The 20,180-nt window shown below is 38.7% G+C and overlaps 1 protein-coding gene across 7 annotated transcripts in view; it reads left to right on the top strand.

Moving 5' to 3' along the window:
• Positions 1–20,180, top strand: part of ptprfb (protein tyrosine phosphatase receptor type Fb) — a 191,476-nt gene that overhangs the window by 139,130 nt on the left and 32,166 nt on the right. For 4 of the 7 annotated variants that reach the window (XM_079875609.1, XM_079875607.1, XM_079875608.1 and 1 more), the window contains 6 exons: positions 5,335–5,452; positions 6,519–7,097; positions 8,365–8,462; positions 8,991–9,247; positions 11,750–11,831; positions 14,603–14,830. In XM_079875609.1, coding sequence (XP_079731735.1) covers positions 5,335–5,452; positions 6,519–7,097; positions 8,365–8,462; positions 8,991–9,247; positions 11,750–11,831; positions 14,603–14,830 — 1,362 coding nt within the window. Of the gene's footprint in view, positions 1–456; positions 484–5,334; positions 5,453–6,518; positions 7,098–8,364; positions 8,463–8,990; positions 9,248–11,749; positions 11,832–14,602; positions 14,831–20,180 lie in introns of all 7 variants that reach the window. The other 3 variants (XM_079875605.1, XM_079875604.1, XM_079875610.1) reach the window with 1 other exon arrangement.

Here is a 20,180-nt window from a genome sequence, read left to right as displayed (position 1 = left end):
CAGTGTATCTGTGATAAATGTTTTGGATTGTACAGTATTTCTGTATGTCATTTGGATTTCAGTTTTCAGGTTTATAATGAATGCAGCACAGGTAAGTGTCTCTGAATTGCAATATTTGCAACCATGCTGAGACTAAAACATTCTTGCACCAGGTGTAAGTGGTGCAACAGTTGTCATTTCTTTCTCCCACAGAGCGACGGAAATGAAGCACCTTGCCTTTGTTAGCAGTATACCACTGCTCCTTTTACCTGACATTATGCAGCACTGTGTCGAATGTGAAATATTGTCATCTCTCCTCCTCCACCCTTCTCCTCTATCTCTGTAGCATGTCACTGTTAACGCTATGTGTTCATCTGTAGATGAGAGAAAAAAAAGGTAGCGATGCTTTTTTTTCTCCCCAGTAGTGCCATCTCTGATTCATTTTTCCCCTCTCATCTGTCCTGTGTTTTCCATCAGTGGAAAATTGAAGAGTCCACGGAATATGTGAGTAACTCAAGTGTGAGCGGGTGGTTTGTGGCATTGGGCCTGCGGGGATGTTCTGCGTTTGTGTGTTCATCTTTCGCTTTTTCCTCTATTGCTTGGCTTTTCTTCATTTAAAACTAACATTTCTCCTTGTATGGAGGGATTAACAGTTTGATTGAACTCCTTCTGTGTGCTTGATATGAATTTGGATCAATCAGATTGTAGAAATGGGGGAATATACACCATTTAGCATCTTTTTAGCACTGTAGCAAACATATTTCTAACTCTGTACTTATTCACTCGTGCGCACACACACACACACAGAAAAGACCAGAATAAATTGCAGCATTTTCAGCATTATACTGCAGGTCTCCCACTAATGCACTGTATTTACTAATGGTAATGATGCCGCATGCTCTAAAGGTCTGGCCCCTGAGAGCACATTTCACTGACAGTGTAATGACTGCGCTAATGACTTCTAGCATAGCAAGTAAACGTTATTCACTCACACGCACACACACAATCACAATCACACGCGTGCAAATATGGAAGGGACCATCACTATTAGAGCACTAGTTTAACATTTCCTGAATAATAAACACTCACTCGTACTGCGATGACAAATACTGTACGTGTGCAGACAAAGACACTTGACTAGAGAGATAGAAGAGACGGTTTATGGAAACTGAGACGTACCGATTTAAGTAGTTGTATGAATGAAAGCTTTGTCTGCTGTTCTTGACTTGTGGTTATTATAATCACAAAAGAATTTTTCTGGCATAAAAAAACAAAAAACATCTAACTTAAGTAATTTTTCTAAATGTCGGCTCTTTATTATCGGGGGGATGGGGGGGGGGCTTGGCGCTGAGGCGCTGAATGAGGTTACCTGCTTTCAGCAGAGGGACTGGTTCAGGGTTATGTGTGCTGTGAGTGTTGAAAACCAGTGAAGCCTGGCTGGAGAGGGAAAGCTGTAGATAACAGTCAGCTTTCAACACTACAGCTCTTTGTGAATGTAGGTGTGTGTTGTCCGTGAACATGCCTTTGTGTGTGTGTGTTTCGTTGTTCCAGAGTTTCCTCAAAAGATTCTTTTAGTTGCGTGACAGCCCACTACAGTTCAGGGCCTGGCTTGCGTTATGCTGGTAAATCCTCTTACTGCCTAGATTTGGAGCATTAAAAAAAGAGCCGAAGAATTGGGCGCACTTCAGTTACCAGTGTAGTTTTCCTCCCAGTGAAGCCTGACCCCATTTCTCAGTCCGCCCATCTCTGTGCCAGCAGACTGGCTGCCGTCTCTCTGGAGCCCTGCTGTTAGCGACCGCACCTGCTCCGCTGCCACTGCGTACTGCCACCTGCCTGGAAAACATTCAGCAGGAGCCAATCGCTTGCTCCCGCCAAATTGCTTTCCTTTCCCTCTCCCATGATTCAGGGCTGTCTGGCAGCCTGTCAGCGAACTGGATTTCTGGAATCTGGGATTCATACGTTAATACAGGGATTCACACCTGACCTGGTGACCTCGAGCAGTCACAGTTAGGTGTGTGTGTGTATTTTGGTTGGCCACCAAATTTTTTGTATCTCCAATGTTGGCTGTGGTTATGCGCTAACATGCCCTTGAAAAATTGACCATGGTAAAAAAGAATATGTTTAAAAGTTTTTTAAAATTAATCATTTATTCTTAATAACACCAACATGTGAGATCAAGTAAACGGCACAAATCAATCGCCACGCTTAGATTTTGTTCTGCTTTTAAACACCATTCGCAAACTTGAGACTTAGGGCCCTATCATACACCCGGCGCAATGCAGTGCAATGCGCAATGTGTTTTTTTGCTAGTTTCAGCCTGACGCAGTTATCATTGTGTGTTCAGGCGCATTGTTGGCGCGTTGCTATTTTGAGGCAACTGAAATAGACTGCACCATTGACCAACTGAAACCTGGTTAAAGTCAATGGCGCAGTGTTTTTTTTTTTTTTTTTTTTGTTATTTAAAGAGCGCGTTAGTAATGTGCGCCTATAGGCGGGTCCACAACGCACGTACACTCTGCTTATTAAACACACAGGGATGCGCAGCAGCACACAAAACTGCCAAATAATAAAAATAAAAGAATTGCAATGTAAAAGAGTATTATTGTGTAGATAAAGATATGGTGGAATCCGGCTTGCCTTGTAGATGGTCTGCTCGCGTGGTTTAACCTTACGCATGAGAAGATCCGTTTGCGCTCTGGAGACGCGTTCGGTCTTTCCACTATCAAATTCCGTCATGTAAATAGCGAATCCGCCATGGCCCGAGTGCAATGAGACTCTGATTGGTTTATTGCACGTAAATCCCAAAACACACCCATTACTCATTAAGAGAATAGGGACAATGCGCCGACCATTTTTCCCGTCATTAAGCTATCAAAAGTGGATTCGGACACACCCTAACTGCACTTGTGCCCTGCGCCTTTGGACATGAGCTTAGATCGTTAAAATAGGGCCCTTAGTGTCACACCCATATCTTAAAAAAAAAACACCCAACATCTGTTTTAAGAAACCACTCATAAATCTTCATTTAAGCCATTTTTAGATCCTCTCTTTTCATCAAAGGTGAGAAACTCTATTAATTTCTTTCACCTCAGGCTCTATTCAGAGGTACCACCAACACATAATGGAACCGTGCTGCTCTTCTCACAGATGACATTGATTATTGCTTGACAGCACAGAGACTCGCTGGTGTCAGCATGTGACATCTGTGCACCTCTGTGTTATTTATTCTAGCAATCAGCCATTTTGAAGGTTGGCGTCAGCTGCTAGCTCACTAATGTAGTGTGACTGTGTGCTCAATGTATAGAGAAGAAACACACCTATTAAGATGGCTTTCCATTAATCGCGATATGATTGGAAATGATTGGTTTGTGCGATTAATCCCACCTCTTTTTGTGAAAAAGACAATGAAAAAGAACAGCTCAGCATCAGTTTACAAATAAAATATATTGTTTAAATTGTTACTGCCTTCAGTTATTATTTTGGAATTACTAAAAAATGCTTAAATAAACTAACTTGATGATTTTTAGATTTGGTTTTAATAAATAACAACATTAATTATATAGTCAATGTAAAAATACAAAAGAGAATTGTGTTTGGTTTCTCTCTTTTTTCCCTTTTTTTTTCTTTTTGATGTAGTTGAACCAGGAATATGTGAGAGCATTAAGTGTAACTGGGACATTAATTTATATTTGATTTATTAACACACACAAAAAGAAGTAAAAAAACTGTGAGGACTTTGCCTCCTCATTTCAGAACACCACTGCATGCCAATGTTTCCTCCTTAGTTAAACTTCTGTTCTCTGTGAGTGCGAGCTGTTCCCTTTGCTCGAAGAATTGATAAAAGAGCACTATTTATGAAGGAGAAAATGAGAGGCGAAAATGCAATTGCTTCGCCTATAAAAAGTAATTTTGTGTGATTAAAGTAATGAATAAACGCTCAAACTTAAAAAGGTCATTTAAATTTATCCAGTCATTTACATTTTATCCCGTGTTCCCCTTCTTTAGGGCTTCTGTGGGAGAGGAAACCAAACCAATCCTCCGTTTAAAAAAAGAAAATTGTGAAACAGTGGGCACTTATTGGTATAAGTATTAATATAATTAAAATCTTAATTAAAGAAGAAACTCCGCCAAGTCTTGCTAAAAATGCTAATGAGAAGCTTTTAAATGCCGTTTGTAATATAGGAGTCTGGTATTTTGTGTGTGTGTGTGTGTGGTGGATGAACATATGCTGTGTCATGACCTTGGTTTATTTCTATGTGTGGTTGAACCTGTACTCCATTAATTATTGTGTGAGTTTGGTTTCTTTCTGTGTGTGTGTGAGGATTTTCAGCACATCATTTGCAGGTAACCCTGCAAGTACACTAAGAAGAGATTACCTGAGTTACTGTAGGCTTTACAGACATTATTCTTCATTAAATGTTTCTTCAGTAAAATTAGCTTTCTATTCATATAGCTAATTCATGTTGAAAGGAGGACGAATAGCAGCACAATAGCAGCGCATTAATGATGCACAGTTTAGGAGTTTTAGGAGAAAACCGCTTCAAGTGTTTAAAAACTGTTATTGTCGCCGTGTAAATTACTAAAACAAACGTGCATTTGTGTAAACGGTGACATCGTGCACATGCGCATTACGTGTTCAGTCTACAGGCGCGTAGTGTTTCTTTACAAAGTTACATTGCCAAATACTGACCTGGCAGCAGAATACAGCGTTTTTAACGGCGAGTGGAAGTGTTTTAACCCTAATCAAGACTTTGTTGTGTGTGTGCATGTGTTCCTACAGTTGCTTGCGTGTGCTGTGTTTGACGTTCTCTGTTTCTTCCTTTGGTTTGTGAGTTTGTTCAAATGCTCACACAGGTTGATGTCAACCAGATGTGTCAGTATTCCAGTTGTGTACACCAGTTAGGCTAATTTGTGAACTAATTTGACTTTTTAGGAGGATCCTTGGAACCCTATTTTAAAAAATAGGGTGGGGAAATCATTCATATATCTGCCAAATTGCAGACAGTTTAAAAAAATGATTTGCTAAGTGTCCTCGTAAAAACTTTTTGTCACTGGTGTAAAGCAAGAAGACTGACACCCATGGTTGAGTTGCTTTGGTTCTTCTCTTTGTGGCTTGGATGAGCTTCTCATAGAAAAAGCTTTTCAAAGCCTTTTGGAGTTTTGTTTGTATGTGCAATATGAAATTAAAGATGTGTCCGATGGTTTTAAAAGGGAGGTTGTAAATGGTTAAGCATTGGGGTGTGTGTGGTTTATTGGAGGGTTTGTGATCAGTGTCTGCCAGTGGGGATGGCATGAGGGCGTCTCTAGATAAAGCTGTCTTTGCATCTTAGGCATCATGCTGTTTCCGTTTAACAGGAGGCTGTGATCACTGGACTTCACTCCGAGACCTCTTACTCTGTTACCGTGGCAGCGTACACAACCAAGGGCGATGGGGCGCGCAGTAAAGCCAAAGTCATCACCACCACCGGAGCAGGTAGAAACTCACACTCAAAATTCACCCTGATTACTTTCCTAATGCATTCTGCATGACTCATTGGTGCACATTGTTCCAAAAAAGAAAAAAATCTAAATATAATAGCTTATTTTCTTCTCCACGGATGTCACCAGCTGCTATATTCCACTGAATGTCCTCTTATATTTCGGAGTAAATCGCATTACAGGTTTCATATTGACTTTAAATCCTGAACGTGTCTGTGGAGGTTTTCAGTGACTATTCATTGTAGAATGTAGAATTTAATCAAAAGCAGCTTTTGCAAGACGTTTCTTAAGGATTTAAATAGATGGAAAAAGCTTTGTTTTACTATTCTTATTAAATATTACAAATATTATTATAGAATTGTGGTGAATATGAAAAGGCATTTACAACTCATTTTAGTTATATAAATTAAGAATTTTGAAAGAAGTCTCTTCTGCTCACCAAGGCTGCAAAAATACAGTAAAAACAGTAATATTGTGAAATAGTATTACAATTTAAAATAACTGTTTTGTATTGTAATACATTTTAAAATGCTATTTATTCCTGTGATGACAAAGCTGCATTTTCAGCATCATTACTCCAGTCTTCAGTGTCACACGATCCTTCAGAAATCATTGATGATTTTGTGCTCAAGAAACATTTATTATTATTATGAATGTTGAAAACAAATGTGCTGCCTAATATTTTAGTGGATAACCGTGATAGAGAATTCTTTGATTTTCTTTATTTTTATTTGAAATAAAAAAAAATTGTAACATTATCAATGTATAAATGTCGGGGGTTTTTTTTATCAATTGAATGCATTTTTCTTTTCCTGTATACAATTCATTTATTTAAAATAAAAAAATCTTACTGACCTCAAACATTTAAATGGTATTATATTTATATTTAATTTAATTTAAAGACTAGTTGCCAAATACAAGTCGTCTGTTATGCTAGAATAAGAGGAGTGTTTTAGACATTTAAAAAGTTCAGAAGGATGTTGTCTGTAATCTAAAAATGTCCCTGCACAATAACCCTCTCTTCAAGCGTGCTTAACATATTCTCTCTCTACCCCCCTCAGTGCCTGGTAAACCCACCATGATCATCAGCACCACCGTCGGCAACACGGCTCTCATCCAGTGGCAGCCTCCTAAGGACATGGTGGGCGAGCTGATCGGCTACCGACTGAGGTACAAGCATCTGGAGGAAGAGAACTATGAAGTCCGTGAGTTCGCACGCACCGACGACCACCACACCGCCACAGACCTGCACAAGGGCGCCACCTACAGCTTCCACCTGAGCGCCAGGAACCGGGCAGGAGCCGGAGAGGAGTACGTAAAAGAGATCAGCACTCCGGAGGACGTGCCCAGCGGGTTTCCCCAAAATCTGCGCGTCGTGGGCTTGACCACCTCCACCACCCGCCTGTCCTGGGAACCGCCCATCCTGTCTGAGCGCAACGGCCGGATCACTCAATATTTAGTGGTTTACCGCGACATCAACAGCAAACAGAACAGCACCAACCGCACCACCGAAACCCAGATGACCATCCAGGGGCTTCGGCCAGACACCACCTATGATATTCGTGTGCAAGCCTTCACCAGCAAGGGAGGGGGTCCCATAAGCCCCAGTATCCAGAGCAGGACCATGTCTACATCACCTGGTTGGTGTTTACACTCCATGGCTTACACTTAGATAGAGAAATCCTTTTATCCCTCTGTGTAATTTATCACTGTGTCAGGCCTCAGATAATTACAATGTACCGTAACATAATTATAATGCACCCTATACAGTATATTTAATGACACAGGTGCACATGATACCACACACACCTATTCATGTTCCAAGAAAGATTGTGTCCAGAAAACAACACCTGACCATGTTCGTTTCTGTCTTAACACATTTGAACTCGAGACGAAATCTTTGTCCACTGGTCACAGAGAAATCAGCAGATAACCAACGAATTATTTTTGCCGCAATAACACACGCTTGAAACAACACTGCACATTTATCATGGTCTTAACATGACAAAATGGCTGTGTTATGAAAAAATGATATTATCTTCACATTGGGTGGTCTGTTTTAAGGCGAGTGGAGAAATCCTCCCTTTGTATTTTACTTTCTGCGAACGTTTAAGTTGAACTGAAAGCTGTCTTATGTTTAGCAGAATCATTGTTGTTATTGTTATTGAATAATTACTTTAACTATGTAATTATTGCTAAAATTATTAAAAAATAGTTTTCGCTATTGGAAGTATAAAGCTTAAATAAAATAAAATATAAATATTAGATGAAAAATATATTTCAAAATGTAAACAAAAATGAGAAATTGAAATAAGATAGAAATGTCGCTGCAATAAGTTGAAATTGAAATACTAAAATGACTAAAACTGAGATAAAATTAGTTAAAGCTCTATGGAAATATAAATAAAAAAAAACGAATAAAATTTACAACTGCACATAAAATTATTAAAACTTGACCTAAAACTTAAAAGAAAACTTACAATATAAAAACAAAAGCCAATTCAAGATATGAATAAATACTATAATAGTCTTTAAATAACACTGAGCAGAATAGCATCTCAGTTGTTAGGAGTTTTAAGTTTCCTGTAGCTGGGGAAAGTATAGCTAGAGTCACAAATTCTTTGTATTGTTCTCAACAAATATGCTGATTTTATAGTTTACAGAAAAGCTTTTAGTGGAAATATTCAGACAGGGGCTTTATTTGTTTATTTACTAAAAAATGGATTCACAATACTGTAAGTACTTTTATTGCAGTGTCAGTAATTTCACACAACAAGAGATTAGTAAACAGTCCTCTTTAGCCCATTTCAGAAGCTCTGTTTTTTTTAAATGTTACCTTATACATAATGCATTGCAAACCCTGAGCTTTGAATAATGTTTACAAAATCCCTGTTTTCTCCCCAATAGCATTTGCCACAAGTTTTGGTGTCAAAGCTGTGATGAAAACCTCTGTCCTTCTCACCTGGGAAGTACCAGAAAATTATAAATCCCAAGTGCCTTTTAAGGTAAGACCCCATTGACGTGCATAAACAAACGTTCCTCATATTAAAAGATATAATTCACAAGTATTTATATTTATGCCTGTCTTTATAGTCTAGCACTTGGGAGTCTACTGTATGGTCTAATTCTTGTACAGAACGGTTACGCTGCAACAGATGTAAATGTAATTTTACCTATTAGATTTAAGTGCTCATTCTGTAAATTCACATGTGGTTTTGTAAAATTGCAAGTCACGCTGTTGGTCAGTGAGCTGAAATGCTGTGGAAAGTCTGTCAGAACGGTCTCTGGCCTACAGTGGACTTGACGGTTGTCTGTGTGGCGTCTCTGCATGCGAGCCACTGGTATAAAACCATAACAGTAATATCCTGATGGGCCAAGCCCAGAAAACAGCACACTGTTTCCAACGATAGAAGTGACTGCATGGGGATAAAGTCTGTTTATGCAATCAAGTTCTTTGTTTAAATGAAACTGAATGAAAAATTAGATTTAGTGAGCCGTGCAACTGAGTGAAATTGAACCTCTCCCTCCTGTAGATCCTCTATAACCAGCAGAGTGTGGAAGTCCAAGGCAACCTCAAGAGGAAGCTGATCACGCGACTGCAGCCAGACACGGATTACTCCTTTGTGCTGATGAGCAGAGGGAACAGTGCTGGTGGTCTGCAGCAACAGGTTTCCATTCGAACTGCACCCGACCTGTTCAAAAGTAAACCTGTCCTGTACACAGCAGAACAGACCAATAATGGAAAACTCAGCATTAACCTGCCCAAAGTGCCCACCTCAGCTCCTGTCAGGTTAGCACTCTAGTAATCAAACAATCAAACAAAATCGGATGTCCTTTCAGTGGTGGAGAAAATAAGATGAAAAATATATGAATGATTTGAACAAAAAAATTGTATAAATACATTTTATATATATATATATATATAATTTTTTTTATTTATATATATATATATATTTTTTTTTTTTATTCAATCAGCCAAACACAATCAAAGTTAAATTAAATAATAGCTCTGGCTCATCTCACCTTTGTAATGGCATTGAATAGTGTCCAAGTTTTTGAAGTTCCAAAAGGAGTTCCAGTGGAATTTTTGTAAGAAAAATATTTAAAAGTTTATAAATTATAATCTTTGGCTTCCAGCAACGGTCGTACGCGCGTTCACAAGAGAGCCGAGTTCTGGCGGAAGGGTGACCTCTGACCCGACGTAGGACGTAGCTCCTCTTCTCTTATATCGGAATTCTCCAACATTTTTCTTTAAAACTTCTCATTTTAGACTTCTAATTCGTGACCTGCGTTTTGTTTTGCTCCATCCTTTGCGCTTCCTCAATTCCATTCCATTCAAGTCAATTCTCACCTAAGCTTATTACGACATATGTCGGGTCAGAGCTCATAACAAAGCTGGGAAGAGCCAGGATATTATGTAATATAACTCCGATTTTGTTTGGCTGATAGAAGAAAGTCATATACACCTAGGAGGGCTTGAGAATAAATTCTGGGTTAATTTTCATTTTTTAGGTGAACTATCCCTTTAATAAAGCACGCATATATATATATATATATATATATATATATATATATATATATATATATATATATATATATATATATATATATATGTCATATGTATAAGTGGGCAGTTGAGGTCAAACATGTGATGTCTTTATTTACTGATGTATAAAACAGAAATACATAGCTTACAGAAAGGTTTTGAATACTGTATGCATATAAAGAATTTTCAAATCAGTTTTTTAAAAGTTGATTTTATATAGTACTCATCTTATTGCTGTGCATGTAAATGTACTCCTTCCCCTCTTATTTAAATCTCATCAGTACGGATATGCCTCCAGCCTCATTCAGGTCAATGACGCCATGCTTTCCGTTCTGCAGTGTAGCTCACACACCATTACCATGCAATTATTCCCTCCCCAACTGAACGCTCAGACTGAATCTCCCCAGCTCAGCAAACAGCCTTCCTGCCAACGCTGCAGATTCCAGCTGCTTTTCAACCCAAAGCAACGTCATCCTACTGTATTCAGCTGTACATTTGACCTTCTCCCGAAAAGAGACGGCTATTTTTTATTCAAACTACCAGAAGGTCCTTGTCAGACTCAAGTGACATTGGCATGTTTCCGCTTCATTCTCATCTGAGCTGTGTGCTGAAGGATAAGTCATGATGGAACGCGTAGAAATCAATAGTGGAGAATGTGCAGACAGATAGGCTGTTTTCTCTCTTAGCTGAGAGGAAGATATATCTGAAAGTCTTGGTTTGAGAACACTTAGAGTGCAGCCTGTCATGATGGAGGATATGAGCACATCCTGCTCGTAGAAAGCAGACACGCTGCTCTGTTTCTGATGTTCTTGCCACAGAGAGCCCATCATTACGGCTGAGTGCTGGGTGGAGGCCCTTAAATGTGTCGTCATAATTTATGCATGAGAAAGGCCTCTAATGTTTATACGTCATTTTCAACACTTAATTTTTCATGAATGAGGAGGTAATGGAAGAAAAGTGGATTGTTTTTGTCCTTTGAGAGGAACATGTTGTTTCGGAGTCAAGCTTTTCCACAGCCAATTATGTTCCCTGAAAAGAAATTAAACTAAATTGCTACTGAACCACAAAACCGGGAGATTTTTTTTTTTCTCTGGCTTCTTTGGCCGTTGACAAAGTCAGAGCTGGTGCAGTGTGGTCAAAAAAAAAAAAAAAAAACCCCTCTGTACCTTGTTGCCAATCCCTGGAGGAGAACAGGCCTGTGCTCCGGAGTGCCTTTTTTTGATTGGTAAAAAGATTACCAGAGTGTTGAGGATGAGAAAGTCTTGGAGAAGATTGGCATTTGGAGTAGAGCTGATTGATGTGGGATTTCGTGTCAGACACAGCTCTTCGTTCTCCGGGAAATCCCGGAGCTCTGAAGCACAGAGAGAGTTTTTCTTGGAGCTGATTTTGCCTCTCGTATCAGAGACCGGCCAAATTAAAGCCTCGGCTCCAGTCTTATTATGAGCAGCCGTGCGCCACTCTCCCAAAATGATGCTCGTTCGTGAGCGCTACATTCCCTCACAAGACTAAAAAGATGGAGCTGATGATTAAAAACCAGTAGTGTTGTGATGATTAACTGAAGTTATTACTCAGAAAGCAAGTCATCAGTTTTTCTACGCATTCACACACCTGGAATGGGTCGCTTCTAATTCCCACCAGCTCAAATCTAAGAGCTTTTTTGGTAAAATGGTGAGGCTTGTTCAAGCTGCTGTAGTGCAGTTGAGAGTAGTAAAGGTGTACATGCTAACAGTGTTGTTTTCTGCATAGGTGTTACTACATTGTGGTCGTGCCCGGGTCTCTTACATCATCTCGTAAGTGGATTAATCCTGATGAGATGGAGCTGGATGAGGTGAGTTATTACTGTTTTGTTGTTTTTAACTGTATTCATGAGTCATGAGAAACCTGGACATATCAGGGAATTTTAAAAATGTGATTTCTTGAAATCAACATCATGTGTTTTGCGAATTAATACAATATTTTACAACATTTTAAAATATATATTTTATACACTACTATTTAAGTTTTTTTAATGTTTTTGAAAGTCTCTTATTCTCACGAAGGCTGCATTTTTTTAATCAAATAATTTTATTAATTTTATTTGCATTTTATTGACAGCAGCAAACTTTAGTTTCTCTTCAGGTGTGTATGTCTTACTGTAGTCTAATAAAAAATAATCAAATAAATAAGTAAATACTTTTCCAGATATTCTTTATACACATTCATGATATTTTTCATTGTATAAATGGGATTGTATTCAGTGTACAGTCAGCATATGCGTAATTTGCGGGTTGGATGGGTGGGACATGTCTCCACCACTTTTTGCCAGGGTCGATATTGCCCCCACCACTTTTTGAAACATCTCGCGGCACGGATGTACCTAATACAAAAGAAACATCTCTAGTTGATTAGCAATTCAGTTGTTTGTGTTAAATAAGAGGTGATATGGTGCTGGATATACATATGTATTTACTAATGTAAATGCTCTAGAGACTAACAATTTATTGTTTAATAGTAGATGTAAGGATAAAACTATTACATTAAACATGAGTTCTATGTCAATAAATTAAAATCAGTGCACTACTGAAATTGATTTCTAGACTTTGTAATGTTATTTTTTATTTATTTTTACATTTCTGATTTAATAACCAGCAATCTCCTTCATGAATCTACTTCAAATTCACAAATACCAAAACCCTAGAAACCATTATAATCAGTGATTCTGTCTATCACTCCTGTTCTATTTCTAAAATACTCCAGCGCTCTGACACAAAGGACAAATGGATTTGCAACATTGGCTTTGTCACTTCCAGTAGACAGCAGTACAATGCGGTGAAAAGACAAGAAAATATGATGAGGCATATCTCGCCCTCGGATTCACCAGTACAACTGTGGGTAATGAAGAGAGACCACAGTTTGTTGTGTGGCCCAAATATTTTGCCTTTGACAATATGAAGCAGAACAAGTTAAGTAGCACTTAGTAGAACCTTTCACACATACAGTCTTTACTGGTAAACTAAATTAAGTTCACTGGTAAACTAAATGAACTAAATACTGGTAAATTACCGGTAATCATAGAGTTATTATGGAGATGACGTGATTACTCAGCGCTGTTTACAGTAAGCTTTTTCTAGTTTTCCAGTTTTTCTATTTAAATATGCACAAGATGATCACTTTTTCAACGTGTCGCGCTCGAGACCCAGCCTTCTTTTCCATTCATCCAATCCATGAAACCAACTCGGAAGTGACTTAAACTGCAAATTCATCATAGAGACAGGCTGCAAAAGAGAGTCAATACCATATACCCCCCATGTTAATATGCCCAACTTTACAGCAGAAAAAAAAATGTTTATAGCCTGGTGCAAAAAGTGGTTTTGGTCTATATAGCTAATTTTGCCCTTCATGACAACTGGAAGGGGGGTGTATTTTTTTATAACTCATCTGTTTCAATTAAATTAAGCCTTAAAGTTCTGCATAATTGAGGGCGTCACTTGAATGACAGGTGGATTGCCGTCACGTCACCTCAGCTAATCCCTTTTTTTTTGCCCATTTTCGTTTATCCGGGAGTGACGCGCGGTGACACGCTACTAAGATGGCGATGGCAGCTCCGTCCACTTTGGGCTTCAAAAGTGCTCTTCAGAAACCTACGGGTGACATCACGAACACTACATCCATTTTTTTTTTACAGTCTATGACTATTATGCGCGTCTCATTTTTTAAAAAGCAAAATTGCGTTCTGTTTGATCACCCGCTTATCCCTTTCACTCAGACGTCAAATTTTTTTGTCAAATTGAACAGAGTGAAACCAAAGCTCTCCTCCTCATGCAGGGGGTGTGAAGACAACGGCGCAGCGTTTAAGATCACTTCCGATGACTGACATCACAGAATTTACACGTATTTTGGAGCTGACGTGTGAATGGTCTCTTACCGGTAAAAAGCCAGAACGCTGTTGCTTGTGTAAGCAGCAATTTTACGGTAATTTACCGGGATTGCTGTGTGAAAGGGGTTAGTGACTTCACATCACAAAACACAAAATGAAACCTGTTGAAGTTGAGGAGTTGGAGTACTGTATTAATTACAATATTTTAAATAAATCCTATCGAATTTTGCAATCAAGGTCATGTTTGAGAGTGTCTTAATGTGGGCATCAAAGAATCCTGAAACAAAATAGTTTCTTCAAAATATGAAGCAGCACAACTGTTTTCAACATTGATAATAATCAGAAATGTTTCTTGAGCAGCAAATCAGCATATTAGAATAATTTCTGAAGGATCATGTGACACTGAAGACTGGAGTAAAGATGCTGAAAATTCAGCTTTGCCATCACAGGAAAACATTTTTAAAACATTAAAATTGAAAAAAGTGTTCTAAATATTATTGCTTACTGTGTTTTTAATCAATGAATGCAGCCTTGGTGACCTTAAGAATCTTTCAAAAACATTAAAAAACAATCTTACATCACAAACACAAAGAGAAGCCCATTGAAGTTGACAAGTTGAATGCTTTTACATTCACAAGCAATTCAAATAAAAGCATTGACCAACTTAGCATTAGTTTCCCACACAACACTGAGGGCCTGTGGCTTTTATGTACTAATTCATCTGTCTCTGATCTCTTCCTCAGCTCCTGGAGTCTACTGAGGGAGCTCTGCTCAGGAGACGACGTCACTCGGACACCGCAAGGCCATACATCGCCGCAAAGCTGCTCTCCCTACCAGACAGCTTCACCTTGGGCGACGAGAAGACGTACTCCGGCTTCTACAACCGGCCCCTTTCCAACAGCCAAAACTATCAGTGCTTTGTCATGGCCGAACTCAAGGACCAATACCCTGTTACTGCAAATGAGAAGCAGGTATTACAGTTTGGGGACCCCACATGTACGTTTGTATGTTTGTCGTTTTTTGTCTTCAGCTTTTCCGGAAATTTCAGTGCGAGTTGCAGATACACAAACAGTTATTTTGTGAGTCTTGCCAAAGCTTTGTCCTAATAAGCAGCAAAGCTCAATAAGCTTTGTTTGTCGAACAAGCATTAGCTTAAACGCCTCGCCAGTTCCCTTCAGCCCCTCTCACATTTTTCCATCTGCTTCTCAAACAAATCAAAGAATCGAAAGTAATCATCGCTGAAACTTATAGCCCAGACCACCAGAGGACCAGTTGGATAAATATTCATAATTTCCTCACATGATAGCGTCAGCAGTGTTTGGCACTTTGAGCTCCTCCATCTCGGCTCTGTGGAAAGAGCAGCGGAATGGATTTGCGTGGCAGGGCTTTGGGAGCACGGAGGCTTGTCCTGATTCCCTTGAAGCTGACTCTTAAGTATTCCTAAAGCTTAGGCATTAATCTGTCCGCCATGCTTTATGAGAAGAGGGGGACAACTTCCTCACTCAGCACTTCAAAGGCCCTGCTGCCCCTCCTTTTCTTAAACGTCAACCTTTTCGTCCTGACTCGTTCACTCGGACTTCCACGTTCACTTCGGAGACGTCCCTGATCTGCAGAGACTGTACCTGGACACCTCTTTAATAAAGATTAAACAAGCCCACGGATGGTTTGAGAATGTTTAGTTTGGTGTGTGTAAGGTTCAAAAGAACAAGACTAACCATTTGTCAGTGGCTAGAGAATGGTATCTCAGAGAATGCTCAACATTTAACGCTGCTGCGCCCTTCGGATCCGGCGCTCCAGTAGCTCTCCTGCTGCGGAGCTGTCATAGGAAATGAATGAACAGCTCTGAAATGAGCTGAGCTCCAGCAAAGGGGCCTTTAGAACACATGAAGCCTAGTGCTCAGCACAGAAACACAATCCCATTGAAAAGCTGCAAAGAAACAGTGTGGGACTGGGATTGAAACTATAGACTAGGACTGGGTAAAAAATAAAGATTTTCCAGTAAATCATGAAATTCACTAAATGAAATGCTTCCAAATGCAATTCAATAATAAGAATATTTTTTGTATAACTTCAACAAAATTAAATGCATTAAATAATTATATTAAAAAAATTAAAAGAACAAAAGGACTGGGCTTGAAAATACAGACTAGGATAGGGGTAAAATCATTTTACAATTAATCACGAAATTTACTAAATAAAATGTGACCAGGTGCTATATAATAATTATAGAAATAATAATTTAACAATATCAAATAAATTCAATAAATGATTAAATTCATTAATTATATTTCAAAAAATAATTATTTACATTTGAAATGATATACTATATATTAAAAATAAATATATATTTTAAAAATGAATACTTATATTTTTACTTAATTAATACTTTTGTAATGCTTAATAATACAGTACTATTTTAACAACCTTCAACCTTTAGCATTTGAAACTAAACACTAAACTAACTTTGTAATGTCTTGATTTTTACTTTTTATTAATTCGTTGAGCATGATAGTCGAAAACAGTTTTCAGTATGCTCTAAATTTTGTGAAATGTTTGTCATCTCTTCTTCAGCATTGAATATTAGCTTTATATGTTAACCTGTAATGGATAAAAAAATATGCTGAATCATCAAACAGATTATGTAATACTTGAAACAGGCCTGTTGACTTTGTGACCAAATGAATCAACAATTCCAAATGAAGTCAATACCTTTTTAATCAAATTTACTTTTAATTCACTTCAGTTTCATCAATGGACTTATTTCATGATATTACTACATTAGCATTTTTTGTTAGTAAAGAATGAGCCGTACTAAAGACATCCATGAGCATCTCAGTTCATCTTGAGGACCAGTAAACCACGATGTCTCCATGTCCATGGAGAAAATAGAATGTCTTTGTGTACAAGCATCACTTAAGGCACATAAACAAGCCCAGAGGACTGTGAAATCGTATGATAGATGGAGTGTGTAAACAGAATCTGGTTAAGCAAGTGCGGAGAAGCAAGCTTAAGATGTTATGTTAAACGAGAGCGAGAGACAGCGCATCGACAGGTTTGAAAGGAAGAGAGCTGTTCCAGCGGTCCAGAAGAAAAAGAGCGCTAGTGAGCTTTTAAAGAAAGAAGCGCAAGAAAAAAGCAAAACGGAGAGAGAGAAAGAGCGTCAGCTGGCTGGTAAAGTTAGGAAGGAGGGCCTGTGGCGGCCGAGCTGTTTCAGCCAGATAAAGTGTTTACATTAGCAGAATGCCCGCACTGAGACCCCAGCGCTGAGATGATGTCGTTAACCGCTCCTCTTCTGCCTGAGGACGCGAGCACATCCTTATCCGCTCAATGGATTTTGCGTTAGTTAGTATTCAGCTTTCTTGTGTGTGTGTTTTTTTTTTTTTCTTCTTTTTTTTTTTCTTGGGAAATGCTAAACACATTAGTGACGTTAACTGCCTTTAACACATCGTACTCAAATTGTGTTAAAGTGCCGGAGGAAGCAGAGCGCTGTCGTTTCATTCACCTCCACAGCGTCAGAAAATGCATTGCTTGATGGATGATTCTCACAAAGAAATGTCTGGCTCATATTTTATTATACGAAAAAGAGGCCTATTTTTAGGACTATTAAGATTGGCATTTATGTTCAAATTCTCATTACTGTAATGTTAAAAGTGTCATTCTCATTAATGTAGTCCTGTAATGTGGCTAATTGTACATTTAACATTTATATTTCATCATTCTGCAGAAGCTTTTATCCAAAGGGACAAATGAGGAAAATCACAAGCAATTGATCATTATGGAACCAACAATATTCACAGTCCTGCAATGCAGAGCTTTGAGATAAAACCAGAATACAGAAGCTGGAGCAAAAGTTTATATCACAGAATACTTTTTTCTAGTTTATATAGAAAGTGCCTTTGCTTTCTGTGATTTGTTTTTATTTATTTAGATTTATTTATTTACTTAGTTTAAATTTTTTTTTTTTTTTTTTTTTTTTTTTTTTAGAGTTCCACAGAGAACTCTCATTGGTCCAAAATCCTGCGCCACATGACTGTATAATAGGTGGTATTTTTGTATGGTTTCCAGCTGGTCTGAGTTTGTGTAGATGGGTTGATCAGCTAGATTACCAGTGGACAAACATGTTAACCTGGTAGATCAAATCGGTTAAAGCAACTTTTAAACTGGAAGAAACTGGTTCCAACAACTAGCTTGAGCTTAAAGGCCCTGATATACTCACGGCAAAGTTCTTCAATGTTCTTCACTTTGGGGTAAAAAGAAGTTTGAAATAAGTGAGCAGCGGTTTACTGTTAGCGAACATACTGACGCCATCCACTCTGCTGAGAGTGCTGTTTAGATGAATATGATAATATGTGCTGCGCACTTTCCTTTCAATAACAAAATAAACACAAGAAAAACGACAGCTGTGAGAAAACGGTAGTTAAGAAAGCATCTGATCCTAGCGATGTGGATGTTTGCATGAGCTCTGCAATTCAGCACTCCAGTAAAGTCATGTCACTTCATACACTAGATTGTTTCAAAGCAGGCAGCTTTACAGTATTAAACATAAAAATAAAAAATGAGTCTCTTTCAATTAGATTTACAACTTCAATTAGACATCACGCCAGTTCATTGCTTGAAGCATATCGGGGCCTTAATCCAATAAGCCAATGTTTTTTCCAGGTCTTTGCTAAAGAAACGTTACAATTATGCAGTGAAATGTGTATTTCTAGTACATTGCACTCACATAACCGCCTGCGCTCACATAAAGCATCACGTTAACAGTGAGATTGTCATATGAGCAGTGCGATAACACGACGACTTCATGACTCTCCTCCAGCTAATATCCCGCTTATCTCTTCAATTAATATCTGTGCGCTTTTAAATGAGTCAAGCTGAGCTCAGGAAGTGATCCGGATTATGGTGCCCCGCTCTGTGTGACAGGATGAAGCGGAAGGAAGAGAGATAGAGAAAGAGAGGAAGGCGATGGGGGTTTTGGCCTTCAGGGAAATGGTGTCCATGTGGATGGCCTCTCCCAACACAGAATAAGAGAGTGAAAGTGGCAGGCCCATTTTTCCTCACCTTCATTTCTTTCGTTCATTCTGTTCATGGTTTTTTTTTTCCCCCAATTGTTTCTTGGCGGTTTGTGAGACAAAATTCGAGCCTGTCCCGTGGCGCGTGCATGGAAGAGGGCACAGCAGGGAGATGTCTCATTTATGTCCCCTCACATTGGCTCTTTTTTCTTCCTGTCACTCCCTCCCTCCCTCCAGCAAGCTCACTATCACCATGGTTTGAGCACTAATGAAGAGGATATGATTCCTCTCCTCAGCTTCCATTTATCAAAGCCACAGAGAGGGAGAGGGAGAGGGAGAGGGGGAGATGGGGAGGGGGGGTGCACAGGTCCTCTCTTCATGTTCTTCTCGCACAAATTCCTCTTTTCTTGTGGGTATCTTCCTCTACATGTTCACATATACTCAGAGGTGTGACTTATGCTAATCAAAGGTGAATGTGTGTATGGCAGGGGTTAAGAGGAGTCTTGTTAAGGGAACCTGGTCTGACATGGAGACAGATGTGAAGATGTGCTATATGCGTGTGCAGGACCTGTTGTAGGTTATTTTAGTTTCCCTTTTTTTATTTTAATTAGTGCTGTCAACAGGTTAACACGTGCAATTTATTTTCTCAGTTTAACAGGCTAAAAATATTTAACGCAATTAACGCTGCATCCGCTTTTTTCCCATCATCCTTTTTCTAGCGTTACAATATATGATCACGCTCTTATTCATGCAAATGCTTTTAAACCATTCAAGTGCGACAAGACACGAAAGAGAAATCTGTGAATTTCCTGTCACACAGTGAAACACACTACTCGTGCGCACAGAAAGCCTATTCAGACTCCGCTTGAACGGACAAAAACACAAAAATTATGCAAAGTCTTAAATGAACGTAAAGAGTGCGGCATGTCTTAAAGTGACAGCAGCCTAATAAACCTGCTGCTGTTTGTCATTAAGGTAGTCAAAGAACAAAAGAAATCACACACTGCTCTTGACTGAATAACTTAAAATAAATTTAATTTATAATTTATGCAGTGAAGACCGTGAAGTGGTTGATAACTTTTAACACTTATCAATTTATGTATATAATATATCCCACCTGAAAATCTTAAAGCAGCACTGTTTACAAGGTTACATGGGTCAAAAACAATGACAACAATAACTTTTTGTGCATTTTGACTGGGCAAGTAAAAATCTGAACTGGCCTGACTGGTCAAAGGAAACACATGTATCCCTGATTGAAGGCACAGGCAAATGACATTTATTATAATAGGTTTATGTGAAGATTGTTTTA

Source organism: Squalius cephalus, assembly GCF_949319135.1.
Source record: "Squalius cephalus genome assembly, chromosome: 7".
In the NCBI taxonomy this organism is placed as follows: domain Eukaryota; kingdom Metazoa; phylum Chordata; class Actinopteri; order Cypriniformes; family Leuciscidae; genus Squalius; species Squalius cephalus.
Note: the sequence above shows the minus strand (reverse complement) of the source record. Positions and strands in the feature narration are given on the sequence as shown.